The 23,403-nt window shown below is 41.8% G+C and overlaps 5 protein-coding genes across 14 annotated transcripts in view; 2 read left to right on the forward strand and 3 right to left on the reverse strand.

Moving 5' to 3' along the window:
• The window catches only part of LOC109534397 (nedd8-activating enzyme E1 regulatory subunit), a 70,709-nt gene that overhangs the window by 16,727 nt on the left and 30,579 nt on the right, over positions 1-23,403 (reverse strand). The window lies entirely within an intron of this gene.
• Positions 109-2,083, reverse strand: LOC125505426 (aurora kinase B-like). Its single transcript, XM_048669200.1, has 6 exons — positions 1,843-2,083; positions 1,041-1,232; positions 852-986; positions 541-791; positions 349-488; positions 109-290 (listed from the first exon to the last, which is right to left on the reverse strand). The coding sequence occupies exons 1-6, from the start codon at positions 1,965-1,967 to the stop codon at positions 201-203; spliced, it is 933 nt and encodes a 310-aa protein (XP_048525157.1). The 5' UTR covers positions 1,968-2,083; the 3' UTR covers positions 109-200.
• Positions 2,466-6,435, forward strand: LOC125505417 (F-box/WD repeat-containing protein 7-like). Its single transcript, XM_048669175.1, has 10 exons — positions 2,466-2,640; positions 3,094-3,274; positions 3,367-3,593; positions 3,650-3,897; positions 3,961-4,237; positions 4,301-4,480; positions 4,540-4,721; positions 4,779-5,004; positions 5,059-5,269; positions 5,626-6,435. Exons 2-10 carry the CDS (start codon positions 3,133-3,135, stop codon positions 5,913-5,915), a joined length of 1,983 nt encoding a protein of 660 aa, XP_048525132.1. The 5' UTR covers positions 2,466-2,640; positions 3,094-3,132; the 3' UTR covers positions 5,916-6,435.
• Positions 6,135-8,982, reverse strand: LOC125505423. 4 transcript variants are annotated; one of them, XR_007282159.1, is made up of 8 exons: positions 8,666-8,982; positions 8,394-8,609; positions 8,176-8,327; positions 7,917-8,123; positions 7,511-7,862; positions 7,317-7,459; positions 7,116-7,252; positions 6,135-7,060 (listed from the first exon to the last, which is right to left on the reverse strand). XR_007282159.1 is itself a non-coding variant. In XM_048669196.1 (7 exons), exons 1-6 carry the CDS (start codon positions 8,850-8,852, stop codon positions 7,332-7,334), a joined length of 1,242 nt encoding a protein of 413 aa, XP_048525153.1. In that variant the 5' UTR covers positions 8,853-8,982; the 3' UTR covers positions 6,135-7,252; positions 7,317-7,331. The 4 variants fall into 4 exon arrangements, 3 of the variants coding, with proteins under 3 accessions (XP_048525153.1, XP_048525154.1, XP_048525152.1); XM_048669196.1 differs by having other exon boundaries at positions 6,135-7,252; XM_048669197.1 differs by having other exon boundaries at positions 6,135-7,255.
• On the forward strand, positions 6,660-22,856 carry LOC125502340 (glucose transporter type 1-like; the record flags this gene model as incomplete). Of its 7 annotated transcripts, none has more annotated exon segments than XM_048669181.1 (11): positions 6,660-6,873; positions 9,524-9,627; positions 12,324-12,368; positions 19,299-19,555; positions 19,624-19,748; positions 19,814-20,121; positions 20,172-20,330; positions 20,390-20,602; positions 22,330-22,554; positions 22,618-22,757; positions 22,827-22,856. In XM_048669181.1, coding segments are annotated over 9 exon segments (1,484 nt in total), but the record flags the coding sequence as incomplete, so codon positions are not given.

Genomic DNA, 23,403 nt, shown 5'->3' on the forward strand with positions numbered 1-23,403 from the left:
GTTCGAATCGCCGCAATCGATAGAATTGACAAGAAGTGCCGTATACCTAGACGCTTGTGTGAATCCACCTGGTACCTACTATCATTTAATTTAATTAAAACGCTTTAATTTGGTTCATATCTTTTACTATATAAAAAAAAACATAAAATCAATCACATCCTAAGCATGATGAAACAACGGTGGTATAAAAATCAAATTAATTAGTCCCCCTTCACCTTATTCTCCACCACCCAAGGGTGATTCATAACGTCGGTTAAATTCATCCGACGATCGCTCTTGATGACAACCAGCTGAAAACATTTGAATGTAAAACAGTGGAACCAATCAAGCCTTGGGAGTTGGGAGTACCTTTGATATTAAATCCGCGGCCCCGGGAGAAATATGGCTGCCGAACTTCATATCGAGCTTTGTTATGCGTTCATACGTTTCCTCCTGTTTCTTGCTCTCGAACGGGGGACTGCCATGCAGAAACTCGTACAGCAAAACGCCTAAAACGGCAATTTGGAGAATTGATCATTTTATGACTCGTTGAGAGCTTACCGAGACACCAATGGTCCACATATTGTTTATAATTTTGGCCCCGGACCATTTCAGGAGGCAGATAATCCAACGTGCCACACATGGTGGTGCGTTTCAAAGAAGGAGAATGCACAGACCATCCGAAATCCGCCAGCTTTATATCGCCAGTGATGGTCAGCAACAGATTTTCCGGCTTAATATCCCGATGGATCACATGATTGTTATGGCAATAATTCACCGCGTCTGTCACTTGATAGAGGTACTTTGCAGCTCTGGAAAACAACCACCGTATAAACCATCTCAACCATTCGTTCTGTGCAAGACTTCCTTACAGGTGTTCGTTGAATCTTTCGTGATGGCCACTCCTCAGGTGTCCGTACAGCTCCCCTTTGCCGGCAAATTCAAGAACAAAGTAGATGCGATGGGAGTCGTGGAACCAGGCCAACATTTGAAGAATATTCGGGTGTCTGAAGAGCACTCAGTGCATTTTATGGCAGCGAATTGAGAAAGCAACCACTCACCGTAAGTGGCTCTGGATCTCAATTTCCCTCATAACTTGTTTCTCCACTCTGTTCTTGGCGATTTCCACTTTCATCAAGGTTTTCAAGGCAACAATAAACCCGGTGGATCTTTCCCTCGCCATATACACTCGACCGAATTTGCCTCGGCCTAATCGGTTGCCCAGCTCGAAGTCGTCTAGAGTCCATTTGTATCTAAAAAAAGTTGTGTTTACGACTGGAAACTGATGAAACGAATTGGGAAAACTGCTTGGATTCAGGCACTTGTTGGCTGGTTTGCGGAAAAACCTTTGCAGATTTTAAATGATTAAATAGAGCCCCACTTGCCTGAGTCACTAATGTAAGTGATACATTAAGCTGGAAATCTAAGGGTCCATTACCGGTCATTCTTGGTGAAGTCGAAATATTGTTTTCGTGTTAAATAATTGCGTTTTAGTAAAAAAACTTATTTTATAGAGGTAAAGGTGGACACCATGGCTAGGCAGCATAAAAAGAAAATCGGTATTAATTTTAAGAACAACAATGAACTACAATACAAGAAAATGTCGCTAGAGCGTTGGTTTGTTTTATTATGGATTTCGACAAAGGAGACATGGAAGACTCAATTATTTAATTGGAAATTTTATTTTCAAATTATACTTTTTATTAAGAAACCGAAAAAATCGTCCGACCTCACCCCGATCGACGGTACATTAAAAGGCTAGATTGGCTCCCCTTGCGAGAACATTTCCTAACAAAGGGACCCCAGAGTTTGGTTTAACAAGGTAGTTCAGACCTGTTTGGTTGAGCAGACAGTTAGACTCACTCTGTATTGTTGAAAGCCGGATGTTGAACCATGTTGGTAACCAACTGCTTGGTCTGTTTTTCTAGGCCTTGAGGAATTTTGATGGTTTTCAGATGCCTCTCCACAATTTCCTCGGCCTTCCGCATTTTGATCTGTTCAAATCAAACACAGTTCGGTTAAGAAACTACCTCAGACAAACACAACTGACACAAACAATGAAAGCAACGGTCAAAATTAAAATTTAATGTTTTGAAGCTTTGAACGTAGGCTGAAGCACAGATCACATAAGTTATTTTGTGAACTGTGGTCCAAAGGGACCTGGTAACTTCTCGCTCTTTCACATTAACGTTCATGTGCTAGCATATGATCGCAGGTGTAAGCTTTCTGTTATTTTTAATCTTACGAGTTGTTCATACAGATCATTTCATTTTATTTAACAATTATTAGTTTATTTCCTGATAATTTCTAAAATCATGAGGCCTTGGTCTGCGCTGTTAATAACGTGCTCAGCTCATAGCTGATATTTTTATTTTTATTAATAAATTATCTTTGTGTGTTTTGTTATTTCCTAGTTAATATCCACATTGGCAACGCTGATGTCAAAGCAAACATCACTGTTCGAATTCGACAATGTCATTGTCGAAAACAGGACAATGTGACAGTCCTGTCACAAGTATTGTGAATGTCAGGTCACTGTCAGGTACCGAATGAAAATTTTCCAATGAAAAAACAGTTTAGTAAAAAGTGAATTATATTAGTTTAGTAGCATCGTTATTCACCGAGCGACTGTAAACGTAGTGCAATTTGTAGCATGATAAGGTAAGCGCAATTTTCATTAATCGTCCTAGCCTCAAAGGTGTACATGTAATGGGTGTAAAGTTTCACTCGTGGTGCATGGAAAAGTGTGTGTTTGGGGCCTTTACCGGGGCCGTTTGCCCAAATCTCCCCCTGCCCCACTTGGCAAGTGCCTGTGCGGACGCCCTAAAGCAACCACGTGGGCATTGGCTGCCAACTCTACGCTGAAGTACGAAAATTGTCACGGAAAACACGTTTTTGAGGTTTGGTGTTTTCCAGTCCTCGTGTCTTAGTTTCAGGGCTGATCCAGCCCACATTCATGCACTTTGACGAACAAAGACTTCATACAAAGGTGTAGGAGCCAAGAAATGACTTGAGTATTCCGCGAAATCGTTCCCAATTCTTGGCTATTTGGATGGATTTTCTTTCTTTCAAGTGTGGGCTGTATGGATGGATAAAGGCAATTTTCGTTTCCAGTTCCCATAATCAGTGCGGCTCGAAGAAAACACGTTTAGAATGGCAGAGGCATGGCAACCGACAGACCACTCTTTTGATATTATTTGCAGATCAAAAGACCACCCCGATATCTCCAAACAAGACTGTGCTAGTCCTAGTCCAACCGAATGTATTATAGATTCCTGTTCAGAAATTATACCTGGTAAGGCTCAGTAAACATTCAAAAACGTAGTGGAAATTTGAGCAAGTTACTTGGCTGATTCTCATTGGGAAATTCCAACTTTTCCTTTGTAGGCCCGTCAAACCAAGACGCAGCTGTGCCTAAAGATTTACTGGTTAATGGAATCATAGTTTTAACAGATGAAAATTCCGTCAGTGACACCATTGATCAGGAAGCTTCTATTGAAGAAAATGATGTGCCTCAACCTGTAAATATTTGTGCCAGTTTTTGTTCAACGCCAAAAAGTTCACTAGTTAGAAGAAGCCCAGCAGAAAAGTCTGATTACATCGAATGTGATTTGGTAAGTTGTGGTGGACCATTAGAGTAATTCGTTTATGGACGAATTATGGGCCATAGAAAAAACGAAAACTGGACGTGAACGATGCCCGTCCTAACAAAAGACCACTGGTACCTGAAGAAGAACACAACTGCTTATCACCGAATACTCAAATGATCCCAAGGGCAAGCACGCTTACTCCAAGTAATCGCTGGCCGGTCATTCCAACGAAAGACAATCCACCAACAGAGATGCCCAATTGGTTGGGTCAGTTCACGCGCTGGTCTAATGCGGAACGAATCATGGCCCTTACCGAACTGATTGATCGGTAAGCCCTTGACCCGACTAACAACCAATAAAAGACACTCACCACCGTTTTATTGGATTGCAGTTGTGTGCCGACTCAAGTGCGACACATAATGCAAGTGATTGAGCCTCAATTCCAAAGAGATTTTATTTCATTGTTACCAAAAGAGTTAGCCTTAAAAGTGCTGTCGTTCTTGGATCCGCCCGATTTATTGAAGGCGGCGCAAACTTGCCACAGCTGGAAGATGTTGGCCGACGACAATCTGCTGTGGAAGGAAAAATGCCGGGAAGTGGGCGTTGAAGATGTCCCAGCACGGCGCGTTATCACCAGGGTTATTAAAATTAAAATGTCGCCATGGAAGGTACGATTTCGACTCTTCTTCTTGGGCCGTGGCCGACTCCACTGTGACTTCTTGGGTTTTCAGGCTGCGTATATGCGCTTCCACGACATTGAGATGAATTGGCGACACAGCCCAATTAGAACGCCCAAAATGTTGAAAGGTCATGACGATCATGTGATTACCTGTTTGCAATTTTCCGGCAACAAAATCGTCAGCGGATCTGACGACAATACGTTGAAAGTTTGGTCGGCGATTAGTGGAAAGGTAACACAAACCGTGTGAATCACGCCAAATAACGTATTCCAACTGGGCTTTGATTGCAGTTGATGCGGACGTTATCAGGCCATACGGGGGGCGTGTGGTCATCCCAAATGTCCGGCAATATTGTAATCAGCGGCAGCACTGATAGAACCTTGAAGGTTTGGGACGCTGAATCGGGCATTTGTCAGCACACTTTATTCGGCCACACATCAACTGTTCGATGTATGCATTTGCATGGAAATAAGTAAGTTTTGGCAACAGCAGCATGCAAGAGCAGATTGTAATAAATGCGTGCTTTCAGAGTGGTTAGCGGATCGAGGGATGCGACGTTGCGTGTATGGAACATTGAAACGGGAGAATTCCTGCATGTGCTGGTCGGTCATCTGGCTGCAGTGCGATGTGTGCAATACGATGGACGTCTGGTGGTGTCCGGTGCTTACGACTATATGGTGAAAGTGTGGAAACCTGAGACTGAAGAGTGCCTCCACACACTGCAGGGTCACACGAATCGGGTCTATTCGTTGCAGGTAAAAAGCCACTGTTGATTTTTTCTCTCACAATGAATCGTTCTCTCCTGCTAGTTCGATGGGGTGCACGTAGTGAGTGGATCGTTGGACACCAGTATTCGTGTTTGGGATGTGGAAACTGGCACCTGCAAGCATACATTAATGGGCCATCAATCACTTACCTCCGGAATGGAACTGCAGAACAACATCTTGGTTTCGGGAAATGCCGATTCCACTGTCAAAGTGTGGGACATTCTGACTGGCCAATGTTTGCAAACATTATCGGGTAAGCGCGACTACGTTGATGCGATTTGTATGGTTGAGGCGGGTTTGTGCTACTTCACACGGATTAAAAATCCTTTTAATCCGAACGTCCGGAAGCTACCACGTCTACGATAACAGAAATTCTGAAGCGAGTGCTGGGTGGCTTGATAAATTTAAGAACCGATATGGGATTCACAGGCGAAGGATTATCCATTCAAAGAACTGCTTCGAAGCAAAGTCCGGGAGATGCAGTTGTTGCACCAAATCTACATATAAGCCTTTCTTGAAATGACTCCCTCAAAAAACACTGGCTGATAAATCTGAGGAGAGAATGATATTTATGCCTTGTCCATTGTCCGATGTTTTTGTCTGTTCCAGGCCCAAGTAAACACCAGTCAGCAGTGACCTGCTTGCAATTCAATAGCCGATTTGTGATCACTTCGTCAGATGATGGAACAGTGAAGCTTTGGGACCTGAGAACGGGAGAATTCATCCGCAATTTGGTGACTTTGGAGAGTGGCGGATCTGGTGGCGTCGTTTGGCGAATTAGGGCGAACGAAACCAAACTGGTTTGCGCGGTTGGTAGCCGAAACGGGACCGAAGAGACCAAGCTGCTGGTTTTGGACTTTGACGTAGACAATAATTCCAATTCGTTCATCATGAGATAGGACCCGGATCGGCAGTGTGGTGGCGCCGATGACTAGTGGGTGCAGCAATGTCTGAAGTTAATTGTGAGCGAATGGCTCGAATGGAGATAGTGGAAGGTTGCAATGATCACTATCTGCTTGGCCCTTGAAGCAGTTTCACTAAGTGAGCTTTAAAAATCTAGTCAGAAAATTCACTAATATCCAAGGTTTCCTACCGAAGCCACCGCCTTTTGTTATAAGATGTTCCCTATCTTCCTCAAACTGTTTTACTGCTATGTTGTGTAAACCTCTATCTAGTCTCCCGCTAGAACATTTTCGGAACATGCACTGAATTGCTGCAGCTTTCACACTACGGCCAAAATCCCACAGGTACATTGTCATCCGGAATCGCTAGTGAATTAACAAAACATAAACTTAAACAATTATGTGCAAGTGTTATCCTGAGAGTGAATGCGTTATTTTTGTAAGAAAATCTCTCCTTATATTGGGACATTTCTGATTAATGCTAAGTTCAATAAATGTTGACCCGCATTTCAAGAGATTCTATGCGTTTTGTTTAATTCTTTTTTATTTGGTGCTTTTCTGGCAAAGTCGCGATGTCAGTTTTTCTTTCTCTGGGGGAAAATCGTCGCCCAAATGGAAAACCGGGCAATCCGACAAAGGCGCATTATTAGAAGGGTGCGCCTTCGGCCTCTAAAGCGACACGGGTAGTCTGTCCCGGCCGGGCGGGCATATATCGATTGTGCGCACGCCTTCCATAGAGCCACAGCCCGACTCCTCGGCCTGTCTTGCTGCTGGAGCTCTATTTTACTTTCGGTGGATTTTGGGCGTAGACAATTCCCTCTGAAAAAACCCCGCGATGTCTGACTAAAGTGCGTGGAATATCGACGAGATCGCGGCACGAAATGTGATTTGGTGCTTCAGATTTCAGGTCCCGTGTCATGCAATTATCTTGACTATCCTGCTGCGTTCTGCCCAGGTAGGTAAGCCCTAGGTCAATAGACCAAGTTAGCTTTGAGCTTTTCTTGGCTCACCCTTTACTGCCCGTTCATCAGCTCAATCAACCGTTGCACTCTTAATCCTGGGTATCGGGGGTAATAAAGCGAATTGGAGGCAGCGAGAAGATAAATCTGAAATTTCTTTCCATTAATCCATATTACGCCGACCTAATAATAATAAACTCTTTTGTTGGCTGGCGGTCGTTGATGTTGAATCACCTACATTTACGCATAATAGGTCATTAATCAGGTCATAATGTTACTTGCTGCCCTAATTGCTTTTCAAACAAGATGTTTTGTGCACTTAAATACGCCGAAGGGGGCGGTTTATCGCCAATAACCCTGCTGTTTGCGGTTAAGCTGCTGATAATTAATTATTCTTTAATACATATTAACAACAAATTTTCGCGTTTTACACTTTTACCTTGACTGGGTATAGTTAGCCGGTTGCAGCAGCTTCATCTTCAGAATCGGAGTTTTTTAAGGAATTATCCGACTTGGCTAGTTGGAGTTGAAATTGACCGCCCGTTGGCCAGATGGACGATATAGTGGGGACGTCGTTTGGGTCTGTAAAAACGCCAATTAGAAGGCAAACCGGAGTGGGGCCTAATCACATGCCTAAGTCATGCGGTATAGCTGAAGTGGCGTAGTTATGCAGCTCTACCAGTTGTTCATTGACGGATTGCTGTAGCTGAGTCATTTCATTGCGAATTTCGTAGATTTGCCGATCGCGAACTGCCAAAATTGCCAACAGTTTTTCTTTTTCAATGTCGCGCAGCCGTAGCTGATGTTCGAGTTTTTGGTTCTCTCGTTCAAGATTCAGCTTGGATTTTTTCAAGTCCATCATCGGCTGCTGCAGGTCCGGCCCTGCCGACGCTTTTTCTTCCAGCTTCCCTTCCAGAACCCCAATGGCACCTCTCAGCTGCCCGACTTCTTCGTCTTGCTTCAGCAGGTTGAGTGTCAATCTCCTCTGGAAATAGCTACGCTAGAACGGTCCCAACCAGATAATATTGCAGATTCTTACATTCGAATCCTCCATTTCGTCGATTTTGCTTTGCAGCCTTTTGCTGTTGGCTTTTTCGCCTTGCAGCCGCGTCTCCAATGACAGTTTTTCGTCTTTCAGCTGACCGCACATGTCCTCCAGGTGCCGGCAGCTGGCTTCCAGCTTCAAAGTGCTGCATTCGATTAGTTTCTGAAATTCTTCATAGTTCTGTCTGTGAGGTTGCCGGTTCTGAAACACCGTCGGTTCTTATCAAGCAATAAACGCCAAAGGCGCTACTCACGTGATAATAAGCATCTACACACTCCCTGCTTCTGCCCTTTGATAAAACCTCCACCGACTGCTGCTGGAGTTGCACGGTTGAGGCCACTTCAGGAGGGATTCGCTTCAGCGCCGCATGCATGGCTTTGATTATTTCCTGCACGTTGGTTTCATCTACCAAATACCCGGTTGATAAAACCAAATATCCGGCCGTTTGGTATCGGAATATTAATTAATTACCTGGCACTTTGGTCTGCAGTTCGCCAGCTAGAAAATGTAGGGTGCGAAGCGGGTCGAATTTACCGAAAACAGTTTCGTTTTCCTCGCCAGTGTGCTTGCTGAGCAATTGGCCCCAAGGCTGGCGGTCACTGACTGTTGATCTAGAGCGCTGTTTAGGGCTCCCGTTCGCCTTAACCTGTCCTTCATACCTGGCGGCGTTTGCTGATATAGCCATGTCTGAAATGGGGATTTTAAATCATGTGCCTTCATTACTCAATCAATGGCAAGAATACCTGGAGAGATATTTAGCGGCTTCTTGGCATTGCTGTTCCTCAAAACATGCTGGTTGGAGTGCTGGGGCTCTGCACAGCAGCGCTCCCTTGATCTATGTGTGCTGCTGTCGGGAGTTGGAGGCTTTTGCGTTCTCCCCTTACTACCCGGCTCTTTTCTAGTAACCTCCGGCCTGTGGCTCCGTTTCATTTTTGCTAATTGTCCGAATTAACCAATCCTGGGGTCGTCATTGAAGTAAAACACAAGAAAATTTACGATTTCTGTTGTCACCGGCTAACTAATCAACATAAACAGACTGTTGAGGTTAGGGCTGTGCATCAGGGTCTTAGACAAGGAAAGAGAGACTCTCTTTCCTTGTCTAAGATCAGGGTGCTATGAATGCAAATGGTTCAGCGGTGACATCTGTTGAACAAGGAGGAAATTAGTTTTAGACGGTCTAACATCCGGAAAATTTCAAGAAACTGGAGAAAAAGATACTGAAAAGCTTCCCAAGTGTCTTGGAAGAATATCAATATCCCCAGCCCACCTCGTTTGATCCGTTTAAATCAGCAATCACATTAGATCCGAAAAACTCGAATATAAATCTTTGCTTCTTTGGATCGGACCTGGTAAATTGGGAGCGTGCGACAAGAACCGACTGGTTTCCGCGGCAACTGCTGTGTTCATCTCTCTCTTGCCCCAAGCTGGTTTACGCCTGCTTGAATACGAGGTGGGATCCAAACGTTTATGCTCTTTCAAGACCCTTGAAAATATGTTGAACACCCGTAATAGTTTACGTAAAGTGCCCCCTTTGGTTGGTTGCATTTAAAAACACTATTTTTTTATTTGCAAAAATTAAAAACATTTTTTTTTGTTTGCAGGTTTCCTGCTAGGAATTGGAAAGTTCCACCTTGCTGAGGTTTTCCTGAAGAAGATGCCAGGCATACGTCTGACGAATCTACAACTCGATTTGCTACGTTTTTAGGCAAGTAGATATTTCCTGTACTGTCTAATTATTTAAGATTACCCTCTATCTTAATGCCGGCACGTTTGTCGTGCTGTTATCTTTAATCCCTTGGATATTGATTTCAAATCTTTCGCAACCACAATCTTAACACAACTCGTGGATTTTAATCTGCCAGACTAAGTGATGGGGATTTTCAATTGTTTTATCTTAAACAGGAATGTTCTGAAAGGATAATGATGGTGTTTAATGCTTAATTATGAGAATGATCGAATGAGGATGATGAGGCGAAGTTGGCTTGTTAATTTTCCTATTTTTCTCAGTTTTATCGGGCTTAATCTGCAGGTTTTTAGTTAAGTGGTAGGTACACATTTTCAGCCGACTAATATGTGTGATCAATTCAAAGCCCAAAATTGCAAAATGAATCAAATGAAGTGTGCTAGTTGGTTGGAGGCACGCTTGAATGCGGAGGATTTTTGCGCCATTTTTCGAAGCGCTGAAGAAATGCCGTTGATATCTAAAGAATAAATTGCTTTTGCCACATTCACTTTTATTTAATCTTCAATTCCCACTACCACAACATTCCCGCTGGCGTTTGCTGCAATCGGCCAGCTTTTACCTGGCAGTCTTCGATTATTTCTATCTACCTGCGTTCGCGATAATTTCCGTACTTCTGTTGTTTTAGTGGCGCCTTTTTTTGTCAATTAACTCCATTAAGTGATTGTGCTTATCTTCGTCTTTACTGTTTTACAAGCCTACACCACTTGATCTGCTGGTATGAAGCATCAGTACCGTTTCGATACTTCTAGGTGCGTTTGGTGACCAAAAAACAATAGTTGAAAAGTGGGCATGCACAAACAAGTGAAGTTTCTATAGAGTGTTTGAGTTGGCAGTGGGTTTTTTAAAACTCCAATTGAAGGTAAATTGCAGTCGCATCAACATATGACGGGCCGAAATATTAAAGTCCGACGAAACCAGTTTTCATCGGCAATTGCCGTGAGCGCTAATTAAATTATTCATTGAACATTAAGGGCCTGAACCGGATGGAGGATTCAATTTTAGTCAGACTTAAAAATAACGCCTTATTTGACTTTTTCTGAACTCAAAAGATCATCTAATTAGTAAACAAAGCAATAAACTTTTCTTTATATGTGCAAGTTTACCAGAAGATATGCGCTTGTTTACGATTTAAGTGCATTGGATTAACCGCATTATGTAGGATTTGCATAGTGCTTTTACTGTGTGTGTGACCAATAAATGTTAATTATGTACAATAAACTTGATGATAATCGGGGATTTATTTGCTTGAAATATCACAACGAAAGTTAAAGTTTATTTGCGTCTAGAAGTGGTAAATCTGGTAATCTGACTGGTTACAGCATTGGATTTTTCAAGTTAGTTTTTGACAGTTTCCCGCTTATCAAAGGAGTTTCGTGGCTACTTCGTGAAACTGGCCAGTTTTTTGGGTCTTTAGGTCATGGGGGAAAATAATTTCTTTGTAAAGTTTTGCAAGCACCCGAAGCCTGCATCTTCAGAGACGGTTGCTCCGCACTTTTTCCCACTTTATTGGCCAATAAAAAACGAAGGTTTCTTAGCTCATTGCCTGATAGAGCATTAAAAACTCACTTTTTTATATAAAACATTAATTTAGAATTTTTTCTGGTTGTCAGGCAAAATGCGAAAAATTAAATATGACGCGGATCTTGCAACCCGCACTTAGCTTTTGGTGCATATTCAGAGAACCGGTTGAGCCGCAAAGCTTCAGTTGCCATTTCCGGATAGAGCATTAAAAGACGCATATTTTTCTATAAAACATCAATTTAAAAATGCTTCAAGTTTTTACGCACAACGGAAATTTTTTAAATTAACGCGCCTCCCGAAACTGCCCTTAGCCTCTGCCTCATATGAAGAGAACCGGTTAAGTTATAAAATTCCCGTTGACAGGGCCGGATAGAGCATGAAAATACCTGCTTTTTTATATAAAATATCAATTTAAAAATTTGTCTGGTTTTGAGGCAAAATGTGAAAAATGTAATATGTCGCGGATCTTGCAACCCGCACTTAGCCTTTGGTGCATATTTAGAGGTTGAGCTGCAAAGCTTCAGTTGCCATTTTCGGATAGAGCATTAAAAGACGCATATTGTTCTATAAAGCGGCAATTTAAAAATGTTTCAAGTTTTTACGCAAAATGGAAAATTTTAAAATTAACGCGAATCCCGAAACTGCCCTTAGCCTCTGCCTCATATGAAGAGAACCCGTTAAGTTCTAAAATTCCCGTTGGCAGGGCCGGATAGAGCATGAAAATACCTGCTTTTTTATATAAAATATTAATTTAGAAATTTTTCTGGTTTTGAGGAACAATGTGAAAAATTAAATATTACCCGGATCTGGAAAACCGCCCTTAGCATTTGGTGAATATTTAGAAAACCGGTTGAGCTGTCAAGTGCTCGTTGTCATTGTCTGATAGAGCATCAAAATACGCATTTTTGTAAAAAACATCAATTTAGAACTGTTTCTATTTTTCGCGCAAAATGGAAAAAATGAAAATTAACGCCGATTTTGGAACCGCCCTTAGCGCTCTTTTGACGAGGGCCTAAAACCCCGGAAAACTTCCCAGTTTCTCCTTGTCTAGCCGTTATTATTTTGACACCGTGTATACCAAAGAATAAACTGGCCTTTGAATCGAGCGCTTTAAAGGCTGTTTTCGTTTGTTTCAGGTTATCAACGCAAGAAACATGGGCATACTGTTCTGGAAAATTGAAGTAAGTCATTAGATTTTTTCTTCAATTGTTTTTTCCTTCAAAAATTTACTTATTTCACTGTATAATTGTTTAGCTGTTTATTTGCTATTTATTTGATAAGTTCTCTAAGCGGGCCCTGGAACTTTAAAGTGCGCATCTGGCCGGTTGTCATTAACAACGTACACAAACCGTTGTCAACATGAAAACCAGTTGACGTTGCCTGTCAAATGCGCGCGTTAAACTTCACTTCACTCAACTGTATTTTGTTTAGTTTGCGCTTTATTTTTAGTTTATTTTGTGTATTGTTTAGCACGTGAAGTGAATTATACAGTTTTTTCGATAAACTTGTTTATTATTTGTTCCTCAAAAAAATCCAGTACGCGGCAGGCCATTTCAATGGAAATGCACCGTTTGGATGCATTTCCGTCGATGTCGGTGGTGATTTTTCGTGGAAATCGGGAACGCAGCAGCAGTTTTTTGCTTTATTGCAGTTGTGCGGTGAAAACTAGCCGAGGTGGAGGAGCATGCGGCGAGCAGCGGGGGGACGACCCACGGCCACGGCCCCAGCTCGTCTTGCGCATTTAAGGTGACCGGGCGGCGGTACGGCGTCGCGACGCCTCCGCCTCTCCGGAGGTCTAGCGTCGTTCGCGTCTCACGTGATGAGACGAAGAAAGAAATACAGCCAGAAGATGAGGCAACTCTACGCGAGCTGCTTATTAGGTACCTACTTCTAGCTGATTCCATTCAGCGACTTATTTTACACCACACTGTATATGGAGCCATAAGAGTCCAAGTGAATACTGCGTTCCCGATTTCTACACGGAAGTACTCTTATGACTCCAGTGCCGACTGTTTTTTTCTGCAAAAGTGCGCAAAAATTGCAAAATCATCTTGAGATTCACCCGCTGGTTCAACCGATTTGGTACTGCCAGATTTTTTGCGACTTTTCCGTTAAAAAGCTATCGTTACCTTCACTCACTTACAACGCCCTCACAAGGCTTGTAAATGTAGAAAAGTCAATTACATTGCTACAAACGTGTACGAAAATCGCTCATATGAGTGCTGAGTGCGTGCAGAAGGTCTCAGTAACAAACGCTGGTAATTGAATAGATGGATCTGCACGCTCTCAGAGCCAAAACTCTCTAACTTTCTCCTCTCTCTAAACGACATTTTGAACGATCCTTAGACCATAAGTATGAGTTTTCATGTAGAAAATGCCACTGCCTCTGCTAGTCCCAAGTTCTGAAATTGCTATTGTTTTGATTTTGTTTCGAGACCCTCACCTATATAACGTGGTTGGTCGAAACAATACTGTTTCTACTGCTGGCTACAACGCGAGTTTGAGTTTCTCGTTTCGAACAACAACCGGGTAGAAGAGCTTGCTTGTGGCCAGTAGTAGGTAGAGCACAAAGAGCATTAGAGCTCGTTCCTGACAGGCGGTTTATTCACTTTTCTCTTGCTCCAGAGCATCCATTTTTTTCCGTTACCACTGACTAAAGATACCGATTCGTTGGGTTTGGATGATCCTGAATTCCTGCAGAGAACATTTTATGTTGTGAGTTAGTTGCAGGTTCAAGCTGAGTAAAGATTCAAGAAAAAAACTCTTACGGAGGTACATAAATTTACGATCTTTAGTCTCAAGTCTCTGCACACTTGATTTGTTTAAATTAGGAAACAACACAAAAACCAAAGTGTAACCAAAGTGAATTGGCAATGGGCGTGGCCCTCTTGCATAAGTTACGCCCCCCCATAAATCTCTTCTTCTATTAGCGGCTGATTAGGAGAATTAATTTTTTTGAGACCACAGAAGCAAAATAGCAGCACGGTGAGGCGTTCGTCATCGCCTGCAAAATGTGAGAAAACTGTTTTCCGCAGTGATACGCACAGCCAGAGACTCGAAATTTTGACTTAAAACAGGGGAAGGTCTAGTCTACTCTTCCTGCAGATTTTTATGTTCTAGACAACCGGACTGACATAAGAAAATGCAAAGTTCGGGGCCAAAACGCATATGACTTTATGTGGATATTTTAATTAAGAAAATTATATCTCGAAAGCGAGCACAGGAGGAAACTTTAAATTTAGGCTTAGAATAGGTGAACTTCTATTCTAGTTTTTCTGCAAATTTCAATTTCATAGCGGAATAGGGCAATTTAGAGAAAAAAATAAATCTTAGACCGAAGTAACCAGTAACACATTTCCGTGGACAGTTTTTTTTTGGGTATATATTTTGTTTTAAAACTTATATCTCAGACAGAAACTAGATCAAGGCTTAGACTTTTGAATCCGAATAGACGAAATTATTCTTGGGAATTCCGTTTTTCGAGAAGAAGAAGAGAAAAATGAGTCGATCTTTGAAAAATTGTCAAACTTTCATTTACAGCATATTTTGATGAAAACGTAATATCTTTGACATCGTAAAGTCGTAAAGTATCGATGTAGAGATGTTAAACTTTGTCTTTGAATAGGGAAAACGTTGCTTCGCTCTTGCTATCAATTTGAATATTCCGCCAAATACCTTGATTTTCGAAAACTGGCCTAACTTCCATTTCGAGCAAATTTTAATTAAAAAATCATATCTCGGACACCATAAAAGGTAGACACTTGGAATTTTGAGTGTGTATAGAACAAACTCGGATCACTGGTCCGACAAAATTTAAATAATGTAGCACAGTAACTGGATTTTTGAAAAATTGCCACTTACGATGCAAGTAACTAATAGCGAATTTGCGAGCGCATTTTATTCAAAAAAGCATATCGCGGACACTAGAGCAAAAAAAACCTGGAATTTTGCCTCAAAATAGGCAAAACTCTAATCTAATTGTCCTATGGATTTGCGTTTTCCAGCAAACTAGAACGATTTTTTAAAAATTTCAGAGTTTTGGCAGTCGATAAAAATTTTCAAAAATCATACAAGAGCACCTAGAGTCGTGAAACTTTGGCTCACATTAGGCAAATTAGACTCAACTCTTCCAGTAGGGCAACGTTGCATTTTCCCAGACAATTTAAAACAAATAAAAAGCTTCTGCAGCAATGGAGAGACAAAACTCTTCCCCACTGATCTTCCAAATGCAGCTTTTGAGGCAATTTCATACAAACGAAGCGTCCAAACAACGAATTAAAATCGATGATACGAGTATTGTTTCGACCACAATGCAACGAATCCATTGGTTTATATCTGCAGGAGCAGGCGGCATGCAAATTCCCTTTCCAACTGAAAAACCCAGTTGAAAACAAACCCAACCCGTTTTCTTTTTTTTTTTGTTTTGGTACGGAACCACTTCAAACCAAAGCCGAACTGTTTCGAACGGAACATATGCAAGTGGGCACCAAAAACTGGATAACTAACGGGCTGTGTTTCCAAACTATAGGTGGGAGACAGGCAAACAGTGTCGTCAGGGTCCAGCAGATCGAAGATCAAACTGCCGACTAAAAAATTTTGGAGCTTCAATTGTGAATTTCGCTAAGGATCCACGATAGTTTAGGAACACAGCAATGGTATCCTTACCGCCTCCCAGGTACTGGCTAGCTTTAGGGCCGGTTTCGCCATGCACAGTCAACTGGATGCAGGCCCCGATCTAACTGGATGCAGGCTGCAGCTGGCTGTGCTTGGTTTGCCCACCCTTAATGCTATTAGAGCTTTTGGCTTTATGTTGTGCATGCATCACTTCCATGTGGATCGACTGCAGGAGAGCACTTGCATGTTAGTAGTGGTTTTCTATTTTAATGGCCCTCGATCGCTTTGGATGTTGAGATAACGAGGTGGAACTGGCCATGGAAGGATACGAATCGCCGGATGAATGAGAACACTTTATTGTTTGGGCCACTGTGTACAGGAATAGTTTCTCAAAGATAGAAAGAGGGTGGACATTTTGAGCCAGAATAGGCAAAATTTACGTGCACATTTTATTGAAAAAATCGTATTTCGAACAGAAATACACTGAGGGACTTACAATTTGCAGTCCGCATAGTTAAAACTCTGGATCACTCCTGCTATAAATTTGGATTTCCTAGGAAGTTACGGTGATTAAAAAATAGCAAACATGGCAGCAAGTAACTAATATGACACCTACGTGCACATTTTGTTATCAATTACCGTACCTGGGAGACAAGAGCAGATAGAGACTAAAATTTTTCGTTCCAAATAGACGAAACTCTACTTTACCCGTAGTAACTTTGAAATTTTCTAGCAAACTCGCTCAATTTTTAAAAATTACTAAATTTGTGCAGCAAATAACTGGCAGATCATTTACGCGCCTACTTTATAAAAAATTATATTTCGCACAAAAATTCACCTAGAGATTTACAAATTTCGGTCCAAATAGGTAAATCTCCAGTTCACGTTTTCTATACATTTCCAGTTCATAGCAACTTAAGGTGATTTAAACAAAATTGCAAATTTGCCAGCGAGTAGCTAATTTGACACTTTCGTCCGCATTTTCTTCCCAAAAATCGTGATTTGAAGACAGGACCAGATAGAAACTTGATATTTTGTCGTCAAAAAGGCCAAATACTGCTCCACTCTTTCAGCAAATTTCAATTTTTTTGCCTAGTCTGTTCCTTCGCTCAAAAGTTTGCAAATTCCCGCAGCAAATAATTCATGTTTTATATGCGCACAGATTTTATAAAAAAAACATATTTCAGACAAAAGTACAGCTAGAGACTTACAATTTCCAGCAGACATTCATAAAACTCTAATTCACTGTCCTCATAAGTTCACAGTTTCTAGTAAGTTCTAGTGAGTTTATACAAATTGTAACAAAGTATAACACCTACGTGCCCATTTTTTTCCAAAAAAAATCGTATCTCGCAGACAAGAGCAGATAGGAACTTGAAATTTTCAGACCGAATAGAGCAAAAGCTACTTTACTCCTGTAGAAAATTAAAATTATCTAGTCAAGTCGCTCGATTTAAAAAAAATTCCAAACTGTGGCAGCATATTCGAGCTCGTAACTGAGATCGCATATACGCGCATAATTTATAAAAAATCGTATTTCGATCATAAAGGCACTTAGAGATTTACAAATTTCAGTCCGATTAGATAAATTTCTAGTTCACGTCTCGTATTAATGTTGACTTTCTAGCAAAATAGAGTGATTTAAAAAAATGGCAAATTTAGCAGCATGTAACTATTATAATATGACACCTACGTGCCCATTTGCTTACAAAGATTGTGTCTGGGAGACAAGAGCAGATAGAGACTTGAAATTTTCAGACCGAATAGACAAAACCCTGCCTAACTTTTGTACGTAACTAAAAGTTAGCCAAGTCGAACGATTTAAAAAAAATGTCAAACTTTGGCAACAAAAAATTGAGATCACACTTATGCACGCATATTTAAAAAAAAATCATATTTTGTTCGAATCTGCTTGAAGAGATTTGTGATTTGCACTCCGGATAGACAAAAATCTGGTTAATTTTTGCTATAAATTTAGATTTAGTGGAAAATTATGGAAACTTAAAATAAAATGCAACTAAATCAGCAATTAACTAATATGTAATAGATATCTAAACAAAAATCGTGGTTCGGACATACAAGCAGGGAAAGACTTGAAATTTTGACTGCGAATAGGCAAATATCTGCTCCACGCTTCCACCAAATTTTAATTTTCAAGAAATAACCGTTAATTTTTAAAAATTGCGAAACTCAGGCAGCAAATAGTTCATATCCCACTTGAGCGCACATTTTAATTAAAAAATCACACTTCGTACAAAAAATCACGTAGAGACCAACCATTTTTGAGCTCGTATAGATAACACTCTAGTTTACTCTCACTGTAAATCTGGTTTTTCTAGAAAATGAGGATGATTTACAAACAAATCACAAGCTCAGCAGCCACTAACTAATATAACACTTTGCACTATTTCTCTACAAAAATCGTCGCTCGGCGAGAACAGCAGATATGCACTTGACGACTTATAGAGAAAACTAATTTTCTAGCAAAATAACTCGATTTTTAAAAACTTACCAAACTTAAACAGCGCGATTGAGCCATATGCCAATTAGTTGCAGCTTTTATTAAAACATATTATACTTCGAGCAAAAGGGCCCGTAAAGACTTGAATTTCTGATAATAAATAGACAAGCCCCCCCTGCACTCACAGGGATATTTTGGAAAAATTCCAGATATTAAACAATCTGATTGATTCATATCTCAATTGCGCGCGGAGCTTCTTTTTAAAAATTATATCTCAAACAAATGGGCAGGCAGGGACTTGAAATTTTCAGCTAAATTAGGTACGACTCTGTTCTACTCTTTTTCAGAATTCGAGTTCTCTAGTCAATTAGGGAGATTTTTGAAATTTGTGCACACTAGAAACTTAGTGGAGATTTTAGTTAAAAAATCATCTCCCCATGACCAGGGCAGGTAGCGATTTATATTTTCCAGTATGAATAGACAAGAGTCTATTGTAGTTGTCTTGCAATTTTGAAAGTGAAAAGTGTAGTGATTCTAATTGTAACCTTAGCGTGATTGCGTGAAAAGCACATTCTAGATGTTGCTTGTCCGGCTAGCAGGCCAGTTGCCCAGCTAATGCCTGCTTTCCGATTTTCCGGACAGTTTGCAGAAGCAGGTAACTGTGATGAGCATGAACTTGAGCAAGAAGCTGGACGAGCTCCAACGCGGCGACCGTCAGTACGAGACGACGTTCGCCCTCAACGAGATCCGCATCCAGCTGCAGGAGCTGACCAAGTCCGTGGAATCCTGCCAGTCGGAAGTGTCCGAAGTGAAGCGGGACATGGTGGCGATCAAGCACGAACTGCAGACGGTGCAGCAGGTCAAAGAGGAGATTGAGGAGTTGAGGGGGTACGTCGATCGGATAGAGGAGCACACGTATCGCAGGAAACTGAGGCTTCTGGAACAGGTCGGTGGTGGCCGCAGTCAGGAACTAATCAAAACCAATAATCGCCCCTCGTTTGTTGTTTCGTTCAATTGAGCCTTGAATTGTCCGCAGGGACTGACGGGCTTTCTGTCCTACTCGATCCTGGCAGCAGTACTGGGGATGTTGCAGTTCGGATACAATACGGGCGTGATAAACGCGCCCCAAAGCAACATCGAGTACTTCATGAAGGACGTGTACAAGTCCCGGTACAATGCTGACATGTTGGACGAAAACGTGAAAACTCTTTATTCGGTGGTGGTCTCGGTGTTCGCCATTGGTGGAATGGTGGGCGGCTTCAGCGGAGGAATGGTGGCCAATCGGTTTGGCAGGTGAGCAAATTTTGGGGAGCGACACCTTGCACCTTTTAACTGAAACCTTGACTTCTCGGCGTTTGCAGGAAAGGTGGACTTCTCCTTAATAACATATTGGGGATAACCGGCGGGTCTCTGATGTGGTGCGCCAAAGTGGCCAACTCCTACGAAATGCTGATTGCCGGCCGATTTATCATTGGCATAAACTGCGGTAAGTAATCAGAAAAAGGCTCCGCCTCAATCCAGGTGAGTTGATGAGTGGAAACCGCTATCCAGGCCTCAACACATCCCTGGTGCCCATGTACGTATCGGAAATCTCCCCGCTGAACCTCCGTGGAGGTTTGGGGACTGTCAATCAGCTAGCTGTGACTGTGGGCCTGCTCATATCGCAAGTGCTGGGCATCGAGCAGATCTTGGGCACCAATGAGGGATGGCCGCTCCTGCTTGGATTGGCCGTGCTGCCCGCCCTGCTGCAACTGGTGCTGCTTCCCGTTTGTCCCGAAAGCCCCCGCTACTTGCTCCTCACCAAACAGTGGGAGGAGGAGTCAAGGCGGGCGTTACGGAGGCTGCGAGCCAGCAACCAGGTACCTCCTCACTCCTGTACCGTATTCCCCAACCGCCCTCAATTCCCCAGGTGGAGGAGGATATTGAAGAGATGCGAGCGGAAGAGCGGGCGCAGCAGGCCGAGTCCTCCACCACGATGTTCGAACTCATTTGCTCACCCACTCTGCGCACTCCGCTCTACATTGGCGTGGTGCTGCAACTCTCCCAGCAGCTTTCAGGCATCAACGCTGTAAGACGCCGGTGGTTGATCACCTCAAGCGCTCCGCTCCCATTCTCGATCAATTCCAGGTATTTTACTACTCCACAAATCTCTTCGAGACGGCAGGACTCACGCCGGAAAGTGCGAAATTCGCCACCATCGGCATCGGCTGCATCATGGTCATCATGACGCTGATCTCCATCCCCCTGATGGACCGCATGGGCCGCAGGACGCTCCTGCTTTATGGCCTGGGCGGGATGTTCATTTTCTCCATATTCATAACAATCTCGTTTTTGATCAAGGTCGGTTGGTCTCAACGTCTACAGCTCTCCATGCACAAAATATCGCGATACGGCGTGTCTAAGTGGGCTTAGCCTTATTTGGACACCCGGTGTATTTATAGAGGATTCTAATTGGTTTGACTGGCCATACAGGGTGTCCCATTGCGTATCGCTTCGACGTACAAGGGTGATTCATTGGATATGGGAAATTTGGAATCTGGAAGTTGATATTTTCAGAAATGCTGAACTTCGAGAAAATATCAACTTCGAGATTCCGAATTTCCCATTCCTAATCAATCACCCTGTACATCGAAGCGATATAATAATGGTAAAAAAAACGAGTTAAAATTACGACGATTAAGTTTATCTCTAACTCTAACTATGATTTTACCATTATTATGAAAATATCTGGGCTAGAGATTTGAAAATTTATTCGCGCAATTTATTCAGGTTTATATTTTTTTAAATATTGAAGCTGATGAAACACTGTCGTGCTCGAAGGGCTCGGCACAACAAGACGATATTAAACTTTTTCTCTAATGCGATTGTTGTGCCGAGCCCTTCGGGCACAACACTGATTTCTTTGCAAAAACTAATCACTAGTCGGGGTTAGAGTGTTTTTGTGTTCGAAACAGTGTTGTGCCCGAAAAACTTCAACTTTCTAATGCTATTGTTGTGTGCGTGATATTTTTGTAAAATTTGGTATCCAAGCGTAGAGCTTAAAAAGCTATGAAAATGTTGTAGACACCATTTTTTCCCGCAATCTATAGTTTTGGATTTATGTGCCAAAAAAGCGTTTCGGTAATATTTTTTTCCCATATTTTCTCAACCAAACAAAATTCGTCAACAACGTCTCCAAATATTGTGATGAAATTTGGCAATTTTTGTCTGAATTAACTGTAACTTTAGACGATAACGGTAATAGCGCGTAATATTCGACCCTCTCGATATTTTTATTGGGGCACCCTGTATAAGACCATTGGGTACAAACAATTGACCAGTTCAGTTACTTGATCAGCACTAGATCAACAATACCTGTTACAATCGTTTTTTTACTGACCCACTTTAGTAATAAGTTTTAACGTTTCGTTGCTTTAGAACGTTTTCTTAGTTTGCTCAACTATTGGTTTGCTTCTTAGATTTCACACAACGCAACGCTTTGTTGACGGAAAGGGCATTTGGCCAAACAGAGTTTGACATGGAAAATTCTATTTTAAACCGGGCGATTTTAATTCCCAAATATCGTGAAGAACATTGCTTTAAATTGGGTTTTTCATGTCCAACTTCCCTTACGAGATTTTCGTTTTCTAATGAAAAAATCACCTACTTCCATCTTGTAAAAAGCCTAAACGATTTCGAGCCCAATTCCTCACGTTGACATATTGATTTCGGCTTCTTAGCTTCACCCTGCTCTAACTGTCCAACTTTCTGACACGGTGGAGGAGCGACGCTGTACATATCCAGAGCTGAGGCACATCACACGCACGCATTAAGTTTCTCATCACCATCAGGCACCAAAGGATTTAAAAAAATTAAAACTTCCCACTTTGTTGCCTGATTTAGTTGCGTATGCAGGATGAGAGTTGCGCGAGATTTGGATGCAAAAACTCATCCTGGATGCAAGAGTTTATCCACACACATACACACATGGACACAACATTGCACCGGCAAATCATGCATAATAATTATCATCATCAATTTGTCACTCCTCGCCTGTTCAGAAAGGACTCATTTCTACCGCCTGATAGGAGTTTTTTGGCTATGTGCAGGAAATGATCGACTGGATGTCCTACTTGTCTGTAGTATCGACTCTATGTTTCGTCAAGTTCTTCGCGATGGGGCCTGGATCGATTCCCTGGATGATCACCGCGGAACTTTTCTCGCAAGGGCCCCGACCTGCCGCCATGTCGATCGCTGTCCTGGTCAACTGGATGGCCAATTTCCTGGTGGGAATCGTGTTTCCCAGTATGAAGGTAAATTCCATATTTCCAATCCGAAAAATCGGCTGGACTAAGCGCAATTTGTTCATTTTCCAGACTGCCCTCGATAACTATACGTTCCTGCCATTTAGCGTGTTCCTAGCCTTATTTTGGATTTTTACGTATAAGAAGGTGCCGGAAACCAAAAACAAAACATTCGAAGAAATACTCGCTCTATTCCGGCATGGAAATGGAAGGTAAGTGCGCGCTTTCCATTGATTTTAATTGCGGCCATTGTTTTCACTTTAAAACCTGCTCTATCCTAGGGTTAGTTTTCGAGACAGTCGATTGTATGGGTGAGTAATCTGGCACTTCTGATCCATTAGCATGATTTTCAGGCTTTTTCTGATCAGTTCTTGAGCATGAGCACTAGATGTGTTTGTTTTCCTTACTAATCGTTACTCTGATATGCAATTATTTAAACTATTTGTTTCTGGGAATCAATTTAAAGCGAAAATCCAATTGGAAAAGCGTTCATTTTGCCACCAGTATTTACTAAGCTGGCAACATTCAGAATGAAGTGAATTTAGAATGAGTTTTGAGTGAAGTATCTTCTAAAACTGGGGGGAATTTTTAGGCTTCTACTGGCTTCAGTCTGCAAAATACGAATTTTTCGATAGGAGTAGCTCCCTCGAAATATCAATTTTCAGATCTACATTTACTAAACTGGAAAAATTCAGAATTATTTGTGATTTTCATAAAACTTTCGGCGTCGTTAGAGTGAAGTGTCTTCTAAAACTAGGGGACGTTTTTAAGTTTCTACTGGCTTTAGTCTGCAAAATACTAATTTTTGCAGAAACGGGAGTAGTTGCCTCGAAATATCAATTTTTAGATCCACATTTA

Source organism: Dendroctonus ponderosae, unplaced genomic scaffold (genome assembly GCF_020466585.1).
Source record: "Dendroctonus ponderosae isolate FM_Combo_2020 unplaced genomic scaffold, Dpon_F_20191213v2 Dpon_F_20191213_8, whole genome shotgun sequence".
NCBI lineage: Eukaryota > Metazoa > Arthropoda > Insecta > Coleoptera > Curculionidae > Dendroctonus > Dendroctonus ponderosae.